The sequence below is a fragment of the Grammomys surdaster genome, unplaced genomic scaffold (genome assembly GCF_004785775.1).
Source record: "Grammomys surdaster isolate TR1022 unplaced genomic scaffold, NIH_TR_1.0 125368, whole genome shotgun sequence".
NCBI classification, from domain to species: Eukaryota; Metazoa; Chordata; class Mammalia; order Rodentia; family Muridae; genus Grammomys; species Grammomys surdaster.
Genome location: NW_021620240.1, coordinates 494,380 through 504,647, shown reverse-complemented (window position 1 = coordinate 504,647; position 10,268 = coordinate 494,380). Strand labels below are relative to the sequence as shown.

Below are 10,268 nucleotides of genomic sequence, written 5' to 3'. Positions count from 1 at the left end.
CACACACACACACACACACACACACACACACACACACACACACACACGAGATGCCTGTAGACTCTGGGCAGATGAGAGGCTGTGGTCAGTAGTGGAGAAGTTCTACTGTGCTTAGAGAGGGAAAGGGGAACCACAGTGGAGTGAGGTAGCTCGGCAACAGAGCTGATACTCTTGGGGTGCCCCCAAGTTCTGCTTCTTGGTAGACTCAGAACATTCTAGTTAAGAGCTGAGGGTGAGGCTCAGTTGTTTTAACATTTGCCTAGCATAGACAAGGCCTTGGGCTTGGGCTGGATCCTCAGCACTGAGGAAAGTTTTTTTGTTTTTGTTTTTTAAACATGGGCAAGGTGGGGGCACGCTAATCCCAGGACTCAAGAAACAGAAGCTAGATGATCAGGAATTCTAGGCCATCCTTAGCTACATAGTAAGTTTGAGACCAGCCTAAGCTGTATGAGATTCTATTTAAATCAAAAAACAAAAATAACAAAAAGACAGAAAACTTAGTTCTGATGAGATAAATAAGCATTCGGCAGAACCCTGACACTCTAGCACAATTGCAGTCATGTGACTGTCTGACTCGCATCTGCAGGGTGGGGTCAAGGTGCTCATCACAGGCCCCTGGACGGAGGCGGCGGAGCATTACTCCTGCGTCTTCGATCACATTGCAGTACCAGCCTCCCTGGTCCAGCCTGGCGTCTTACGCTGCTACTGTCCTGGTATGGAGACTGGGAACCATATGGGGAGGGACTGCCATTATGGACAGTTAAGATGGGTGAGGACCTCCAGATTTCCAGGAAGCACTGGACAAAGACCACCTTCCAGCCCTGAAGCACAGTGCCCAGTTGTCCTGCAGATCGAAGACCTTGGCCTTAATGTCAGCAAATCTAGGATCTGATCTAAGAAGTCTACTTGTTAGCTAACCAGTGATCTTCTCTAAAATTCTCCACCTTCCTTGTGTTTTTCTTCCTCTAAGGTTAAGCATTTGGTCAAAGGAATCTCTAATGTCTATACTGTATCTGTAGCTTAGATAGAGCCAGGATCTTTTGTACCAATCCTGGGAGTCTCATCAGCCATATGTACATATTTAATTAAATTTAAAATCTGCTTCCTCGGGAAAATATGCACACTAACCATATTTCAAATGCTCAATCACCACACATTCTAGTGCTCCCAAGTTGAGTATTTTTAGATGTAGGCATTCCCATCATTGTAGAAACTTCTGGACAGCAATGGCCTATGTCTCTCTTCTGCCACCACCCTTCCCTACAATCTAACACTCAACAGTTGTCTTCCTTGGGGGACACCAGGTTAGCAGTATTGTATTCTTTCCTAGTCACCACAGCCCCAGTCAAAAGGGAAGGGGATAAGAAAGGAAACAGGGATAAGATCAGAGAAGCTGGCAGTTGGGGGGCTCTGGTCTAGAGGTTGAAACCTGCCAACTTTATCCTCAGGGTGGTAGACATTGAGACTCTGGACACAGCTGGTAAACAGACAGATTCCCTTTCCTGCATTTCAGTAAGGGTCACGACCTCCGAACTCTGGTCTAAAGGATTAAAAGAGTTAACTACCATCATGTTTGCTGAGCAACACCCTTAACTTAAGGGTCTACATGTGATAATTCTCTGGTTCAGAGAAGGTATTAAATTATTGAATAAAGAGTCTCTCCTCCTTATTAGTGCAAAGGCTACATACTGAAGCTAGGGATCTCTTGGCCCACAGCAAGGGAACAGGAGACATATGGAATAATCACCACTGGCTCTAATACTGCTAATCAGCCAGGAAAGGAGCCAAGGGAAGAGCCCTTCCTCTGACCTGCTCTCCCCAGCCCATGAGGTAGGGCTGGTGTCTTTGCAGGTGGCGGGGCGGGAAGGCCCCCTCTCTGCTTCTGTGCTCTTTGAGTATCGAGCCCGCCGGTTCCTATCTCTGCCCAGTACACAGCTTGACTGGTTGTCACTGGATGGTAAGTACTGAGCCCTTTGACCCAAGGTCTTAGGTATGACATGTTTGCATACAAGTGGTACACAGACATACATGCAGGCAGAACTCCCATGCATATAAAATAAAAATTAAAAGAAAATTTTAAAACTATAGGTTACTTATTTTTATGTTTTTCTTTTGGATGATAAAGATGTTTTCATTATAGGACTGTTAGAAATTACAGAAAAACAAACAAAAATGGAAACGTGTAATAGTATTAACATGGCTATTATTGAAGTGTTCTCTCTTACACATAGAGGCATACACAAATCCATATGCTCATAAGTATATTTAGTTGGTCTTGTTTCTGCTTTTATTTGTTTTCTTTCCTGGTGCTCTGAGAATTCTATCTGAGTCTGCTGCTTCCTCAGAGTTTGCTTTTCTTCTTTTAGGAAGATCTGTTGCTTCATGATTTGTCTCAGTTATGCTATCATCCCTGTTAGTCTTCTGGTCTCCTGCTATTCCTCCTTCTCTTAGAGCTTCTGGTTGCTACTCTTGCCTCACTGTTTGGCGATGTATGTGAGTGTGTGTGTGCACGCATGTGCGTGTATGTGTACTTCTGTTATAGTTGTCACATAGCCTTAGCAGTGCTGGGTTGTCTGTGTGATTTTAATCTGCCCTCCTTGGACCTCGGTAGCCTTCCCTGTTCTGCTCTGTCCTGCTCTGGGTGTTCATCACTTTATTCTAATCATTGTGGCATCTCTCTGCTGGGCCTCCTCTCTCCTTCCCAGTTTCCTTGAACTCTATCTGATCATGCTTATCTTCTTTTCTAATCGCTTGATTGGAACTTACTGGCTCTGCTCTTTCTTTCCTCACTGTCATTTTCGAATTTCTGTCCCCATCTGTCCTGAGTTTCTGCTCATCCTTCCCTCTGTTGTGGCATTGTGGAACATCCAGTCTTCACTGTTTTCTGTGCTTGTTTCCCCAGGCTCTGCTCCCCTCTCACTTTCCCTCCTTGTCCTTATTGATCTCAGAAGGGGATGGATATAGCTCGTGTTTATGTGTATACATATGTGTGTGTAGATTTGTGTATGGAGTTGGGAGGAGGAAGATGAGCATAGCAATCCATCTCTGCCACTTTCCTTTCCCAACCATCCTCTGTGAATAGCTGCAGGGGACCTGCTGGGTCGGCAGTGCTTTTCAACTATAGTCTTTGGAGTAGTGGTTAACCTAGGAGGGGGACCTTGGAAACTTCAGCCCAGCATGGAGGACAATGGTAGAGTTTGGAGCAAGAACTTAGGGGGCATGCTATTTAGGGAAAGGCTGGAAGAGGACATGCTAATATGTGGCTTGGTTAGCTGAGGACCAGATGGGCCCTGGGGAATCCCTGCCGTCTCTATATGTTAGAGGACTGGGGAATCCCTGCCGTCTCTATATGTTAGAGGACTGGGGAATCCCTGCCGTCTCTATATGTTAGAGGACTGGGGAATCCCTGCCGTCTCTATATGTTAGAGGACTGGGGAATCCCTGCTGTCTCTATATGTTACAGGAAACAACCTTGGTTCTTAATCCTAGTTCTAGTCTATGAGACTAAGAGCTGAGTCTTCTTGGTGAGTTCTGTTTAGATGAGTGGGTGTTGTATAGAGGAAGAGCAAGCTCTGTCATCCCGTTCTTCACTCCCAGATCTTGAGTACAACTGTTAGTAGTCTTCCTAGCATCACGCAGACCCTGTTCACTTAGCTCCCATGCCCACCCTACAGACAGCCAGTTCCGGATGTCCATCCTAGAGCGCCTGGAGCAGATGGAGAAAAGGATGGCAGAGATCGCAGCAGCTGGGCAGGCTCCTGGGCAGGGTCCAGAGGCTCCTCCAATTCAGGTACTTCTAAACGCACACCATGGTCTACAGTGGGGAACACAGGATCTCAACGAGTGGTTCTAGCATGGCTCTCCTCACTCACCTACCTCAGCCTTGTCAGCCAGTGCTCTTCCCTCTTCCTGCTGTCACCTTGCTGCACCCCACACACACATGGCAAGAGTGGCTATTCTGGGCATCCTCGTGGCATGACAGGCTTCGGACTATTTCTGATCTAATGAAGGGTGGAAGTAACCGTGAGGGTGAGGGAGGAATGAGGAATGGTGAACCTAAGATGTCTGTGGGTTCCGAGTCTCAGAAGGAAAAGGGCTAGGAAAGGATGGAGAGAAGACTGTGCTTCCTGGTGCAGAGAAATACATGTGGACATGGCACCAGCCAAAATTAGCATGGAAGCATTGTATAAGCTTAGCTCCCAGAAGAGATAGAAGTAGGCAGAGGGGTCAGGGGATAGTGAGGCCACACGGGGACTCAAACTAGAACCAATGAGTTATCAGTGGTGGGAACTTAAGCGTGGGAAACGTGTGTGTGTGTGTGTGTGTGTGTGCGTGTGTACTAAAAGTGAAAGCTGGGAAGATAACCTGCAGGACCAAAGTCTTTGTATATGGGTGTATATACTGCAGGATGAAGGCCAGGGCCCTGGCTTCGAGGCACGGGTGGTGGTCTTGGTAGAGAGCATGATCCCACGGTCCACTTGGAGGGGTCCTGAACGTCTGATCCATGGAAGTCCCTTCCGGGGCATGAGCCTTCTGCATCTGGCTGCTGCACAGGGCTACGCTCGGCTCATTGAGACTCTGAGCCAGTGGCGGTGAGCAGGGCAGCCTGGGTTGGGGCAGTGCTGGGGGGTGTGGCATTGGGAAACTGTTGAAACTGAAGCACCAGAGAATAAGAACTTGGTTCCCTGCCTGGAAGGAGCAGAGGTCACTGTGGGAAGGCATATGCTTGGGGAAGATTGGTATTTGGAGGATCCATAATATCCTGATTTAAGACATTGACTTCTTGACCAACTTAAATTGAAAAGGTCACTTCCAGTCCTTCTGGTTCTGATGTTCCTCCTTTGTCCCCCACCCCTTGTGTTTAACCTGACTGGACTTGGTTGTGGCCCCACATCTCCAGGAGTGTGGAGACAGGAAGCCTGGACTTAGAGCAAGAGGTTGACCCGCTCAATGTGGACCATTTCTCTTGCACCCCTCTGGTAAGGATGTTCCCAAATTCCCTCAGGCCAATGAGCAACTGGAATGGATGCTTCAAAGGAATGTAGGGAAATATTGGGGTGGGCCAGGGCCTGACGACTGGCTACCTGGAAGAGGACAGGCCTCAGCAGCACCTTCTGTTCCGTAGATGTGGGCTTGTGCTCTGGGACACTTAGAAGCTGCTGTGCTCCTTTTCTGTTGGAACCGACAAGCACTGAGCATTCCTGACTCTCTGGGCCGGCTACCCCTATCTGTGGCTCATTCTCGGGGTCATGTGCGCCTTGCCCGCTGCCTTGAGGAACTGCAGAGACAGGAGCTTTCAGTTGAGCACCCACTTGCTCTATCCCCACCGTCCTCTAGCCCAGACACTGGTGAGAGCTGGTTTTGGGTCCTTTTAGAGGATATAATCAAAAAAGATCTAGAGTAAAGCTAAAGGGTGAGACAGAGAGAGACAAGGATGGGAGATAACAGGACCAAGAACAGGCAGAGAAGGCACTGGAGAGAGATGAGATGGCCTAGACGTTAAGAGACCTGGGTTCTGTTCCCAGTACCCATGTGACAACTCACAGCGGTCTGTAACTCCAGTTCTACCTATATATATATATATATTTTTTGGGGGGGGACTTGTACACATAAAATAAATTAAAAAGAAAGAAAGAAAAAAAGAACAGGCAGGGAAACAGATGACTTGGGGTGAGAGACTTGAGGAGCCTGTAGCTCCTGCTCTCCTTACCTATTTTCCCTTCTCTCAGGCCTGAGCAGCGTCTCTTCGCCCTCGGAGCTGTCAGATGGCACTTTCTCTGTGACATCAGCCTATTCAAGTGCCCCAGATGGCAGTCCTCCCCCTGCTCCTCTGCTGGCCTCTGAAGTTTCTATGGAGATGATCCCAGGCCAGCTTTCTTCTGGTGCCCCTGAGACACCCTTACTCCTCATGGACTATGAAGCCACTAACTCCAAAGAGTCTGCTCCCTCCCCTTCTGGCCTCCCACTAGCCCAGGATGATGGGGCTGCTCCAGACGATGCTGACAGCCCACAGGCTGTGGATGTGATCCCGGTACTGCTTCTGTTGATGGATTCAAAGGACTAGGAACAGAGCAGGGTGCAGAGGCTGGGTGACACAGATTTTCATGAAGCAGAATCAGCCTGGCTTCAGTTTTAGGAGAATGACCATTTATTGTTGGGTCCTGTAGGCCCAGAACCTCTTTGTTTAGCTCCTTTTAGACTTTGTGATTCAGCAGTCATGAGGTAGGAGAGGTTAAGAATTCTGGAAAATATCTTCACTTAGAACTGTAGTGTTGTAATTATCTGTGGACCCATAAAGGGCAAAGCTCTTTTTGTCTTGTCTTTTCAAGACAGGATCTCACTATGTAGCCCTGACTGTCCTAGAGCTCACCATGTAGACCAGCCTAGCCTTGAACTCATAGATCCACCTGCCTCTGCCTCCCGAGTGCTGGGATTAAAGGTATGTACCACTACACTCAGCTGAAGAAAAAGGTTCTTAAGAAACAAGGTATGGAAGGCAGCTAGGAAGTGTATCTGAGTAGAGACTGGCAAGACAGAAACACTTGACGGTGACTGACTTGGAGTAGGAAGAAAGTTTGCCCATGGTAAAAGTTAAGGACAGTATTATGTAATGAGTGAATGAGGATGAATCTTCAAATATAGCCAACTGCCAAAGCCTGTGGACATACCTGCTTAAAGGCTAATCAGGAAGCAGTTTAAGTACAAACAAAACAAAAAACAAAAAACAGCCAGGGCTACACAGAGAAACCCTGTCTCGAAAAACCAAAACAAACAAACAAACAAACAAAAAAACCAAAAAAACAAGAACTTCATATCAGGAGGCAGGAGTAGGATGATCTCTGAGCTCCAGGCCAGCCTGGTTACATAGTGAGTTCCAGGACAGCCAGGGCTACATAGTAAGATGCTGTCTCTTTTCTTTTGCTTTTTTTTTTTTTTTTAGTTTTTCGAAACAGGGTTTCTCTGTGTAGCCCTGGCTGTCCTGGAACTCACTCTGTAGATCAGGCTCGAACTCAGAAATCCGCCTGCCTCTGCCTCCCAAGTGCTGGGATTAAAGGCGTGCGCCACCACCACCCAGCCAGATGCTGTCTCAAAACAAAACAAAACTCTACAAGGGCAGCATTGTGGAGTATGGCAAAGTGGGAAGTGCTTATAGGCCTTACAGCTAGCTATTCACCAGAGTGTTATGTGGACAGTAAGCCCTGGGCTGGTTCTTGGAGACCTGAAGCAAGTGGAGTGATGAGCTTGGGCCAGGCCTATGGAGATGTATGTTGATGGTGTAGCATGGAGTGGGTCCAAGTGGGGTAGTGGACAATCTAGAAGGGTGCTAAGATCTTCATCCTTCGTATCTTGTGTTTGCTTGCACACAACAGCACAGAGGGCTGCATCCTTTAGAGGAAATCAGCAAGAAAGAATGAATGAGGAACTTTATTCCAGAACTAGTGATCAGAAAAGCAGTTCCTTGGGCCTTTGCCTGCTGGTAGCTAGAAAGAAGGAGATAAGAGTAAGGCTTAAGGCTACAGCTTAGTCTGTGGTGGAACATGGATAGTTAGGGCTCCAGAGTTCACACATCTCCCTTCATCCAGGTGGACATGATCTCACTGGCCAAGCAGATAATTGAAGCCACACCAGAGCGGATTAAACGAGAGGACTTCTCAGAGTTACCTGAAGCTGGAGCCTCACCAAGGGAGCACACAGGCACTGTGGGGCTCAGTGAGACCATGACCTGGTTAGCCAGTTACCTGGAGAATGTGGACCATTTCCCCAGCTCAGCCCCTCCTAGGTGACCAGCTCAGAATAAAGCCTCCTGATTCTTTTTCAGGGAAAGATGGGAGGGAGGAAGTGGGCTTCCTTATAGCCAAAGCATGGTTCTGGCTGAGGCCCTGGAGTGTCTGAGAAGGGACCTGGGCAGGCTCATGAACTCTAGAGCCACTCTCTGCAGACTCTTTTGCTGAAGATCGTCCTTTCTAGTCACCTCGTGCTAGGATAAGAGGGATTTAAAATGCTTTGTGATATCCTTTTCCTTATCCCCTACAGTGGACTGCCCTTTGAACGAAGTCGCCTAGCTATCCCTCCAGCACCTTCCTGGGCAGAGTTCCTCTCTGCATCTACCAGTGGCAAGATGGAAAATGACTTTGCCCTGCTGACACTCTCAGATCATGAGCAGCGGGAACTGTATGAGGCAGCTCGAGTCATCCAGACAGCTTTCCGAAAGTACAAGGTCAGAGCCTAGGTTCTTGGGATAAATTATCCTTGACCAGGGAAGACTGGGATCCCATTGCTTTGTAGAACAAGCACTCATCCAGAGGAATGAGGAAGAATGGGGGCGGGGGCCACAGTACTTTCCACCAAGCCTGACAATCCAACTTTGATCCCTGGAATTTATAGTGGAAGAGAACTGACTGCTTCAAGTTGTCTTCTCATGTTTATACACAGGCAGCCTATATACACACAAAATAAATAAATGTTTTTTAAAAAGTTCTAAGGAGGAGACTCTGGGAGGGAGGAAGAGGAGGTTCAGAGCCTACTTAGGTGGGCTGTGAGATGCTTCGATGAGGTCTCATTCTCTTCCTTTAGGGTCGGAGGTTGAAGGAGCAACAGGAGGTAGCAGCAGCGGTGATCCAACGTTGTTATCGGAAGTACAAGCAGGTTAGAGCATTTTCTCCAAAGTATACCAACACACATCTACCCATACTGTCTCTGTGCTACGAGAGCCCTAACTTCCCCTCTCTTTCCACAAGCTGACCTGGATTGCACTTAAGGTATTAGGCATGAGATCTGGGTGTGAGTAGTCTGATTCAGCTGTCCGTGTGTGGGTCAGAGAAAGGGATCTGCATCAACATGATTGAAGGGTGACCTTCAGAGGTTTGGATTTCTCCAAACCTCTCCATTTTAGCTCCTTGTCCCCCCTCTCCATCCCTACAGTTCGCACTCTATAAGAAAATGACTCAGGCGGCCATCCTGATTCAGAGCAAGTTCCGAAGCTACTATGAACAGAAGAGGTTTCAGCAGAGCCGCCGAGCAGCTGTGCTTATCCAGCAGCACTACCGCTCCTACCGCCGCAGGCCAGGGCCTCCTCACAGGCCCTCAGGTCCCCTTCCTGCTCGAAACAAGTAGGAACCGCCCCTTCCCACCTGTCTCCAGCCCTCTGCTTACCTCTTTGTTAATGCCTACTCCCTGTTCTCTTCCAGCCCTCCTGCCTTTCTCTACAGTGGTCTTAAGGTGGGGACTGGGGATGCCTGAGTTCTATGAGGTCTCTCTTTCCCACCAGGGGCACCTTTCTCACCAAGAAGCAGGACCAGGCAGCCCGGAAAATAATGAGATTCCTGCGGCGCTGCCGGCACAGGTTCTAACCTCTTACCTCTCTGGATCTCTGCCCTGACACCTTTTCTGATCCATCAGTCTCCTCTGACTCATCTCTGTCTCTCTGCAGAATGAGGGAATTGAAGCAGAACCAGGAGCTGGAGGGGCTGCCCCAGCCAGGACTAGCCACCTGACCTCTCCACCGCCTTTCTCCACACCCTGGGGGCCCCTTCTGGCTGTCTAAACAAGGAGAGGGCTTTCGGGACTAGGGGAGCCCCCTGTCGGCAGCTCTTCCCCCTTCACCTTTTTGGGAGCCCTTCGTAGAACCCCGCCCCTATCCCCAGCCTTACACGTTTCCTCCCTTCTGGTCGTGCCTACTCTTTTGGTCCTTGGCTCCAGAAGACCCGTGCCCCACATATCTGCATCTTCAGCTGTGACCCTACGGAGCCCTGCCTGCACCTTTTCCATAACCCCGTTCCTGCCTGCACCTGACTCGGACCTTCCTGACTTGCCTTATTTATTTGTTCGACGAGTCTCTGATGAATGTATTCGCCTCGGTCCCCACAGCTGCCTTCGCTGCGCGCGCCCTCGTGTTTCAGGGGTGACTCTGCCCCACCCTGACTCCGCATGTTTGCGTCTGTTTCCTCCTTTCCTGGCCCTGTCTTCCCCATCACCCTGACTCTGGTTGCTCATTTAGGGGCCAAAGAGAACGGGGTGTACATAGGATCGCGAGGCGAAGTCCCGCTCCCGTGGGGAGGGGTTTGTACATAATTGTAACATACAGAGTATAGTGAAGAATCTATTTAAGGCGCTGCGCGGCCGGGAGTCTGGTTCCCTGGCGCGGCAGGAGCCCCTGGCTGGCTCCACGAGCACTTTCTACTTGTGCATGGGCTTGGTTTATACGAATTGCCATTAAACGTCTCTGCACCAGCTAGCCTCCTGTGTCTGCTGGGGGCGGGGCGGGAAGA

At 49.0% G+C, this 10,268-nt stretch overlaps 1 protein-coding gene across 4 annotated transcripts in view; it reads left to right on the top strand.

Moving 5' to 3' along the window:
* The window catches only part of Camta2 (calmodulin binding transcription activator 2), a 17,566-nt gene extending 7,332 nt beyond the window's left edge, over positions 1-10,234 (top strand). For all 4 annotated transcript variants that reach the window (XM_028785974.1, XM_028785972.1, XM_028785971.1 and 1 more), the window contains exons 10-22: positions 587-713; positions 1,823-1,957; positions 3,675-3,790; positions 4,408-4,592; positions 4,901-4,979; positions 5,126-5,348; positions 5,730-6,031; positions 7,584-7,780; positions 8,035-8,218; positions 8,575-8,646; positions 8,923-9,110; positions 9,269-9,343; positions 9,431-10,234. In XM_028785974.1, the coding sequence (XP_028641807.1) occupies positions 587-713; positions 1,823-1,957; positions 3,675-3,790; positions 4,408-4,592; positions 4,901-4,979; positions 5,126-5,348; positions 5,730-6,031; positions 7,584-7,780; positions 8,035-8,218; positions 8,575-8,646; positions 8,923-9,110; positions 9,269-9,343; positions 9,431-9,494 (1,947 nt within the window). In that variant the 3' untranslated portion in view covers positions 9,495-10,234. The remainder of the gene's footprint in view (positions 1-586; positions 714-1,822; positions 1,958-3,674; positions 3,791-4,407; positions 4,593-4,900; positions 4,980-5,125; positions 5,349-5,729; positions 6,032-7,583; positions 7,781-8,034; positions 8,219-8,574; positions 8,647-8,922; positions 9,111-9,268; positions 9,344-9,430) is intronic.
* Positions 10,235-10,268: the final 34 nt, after the last annotated feature.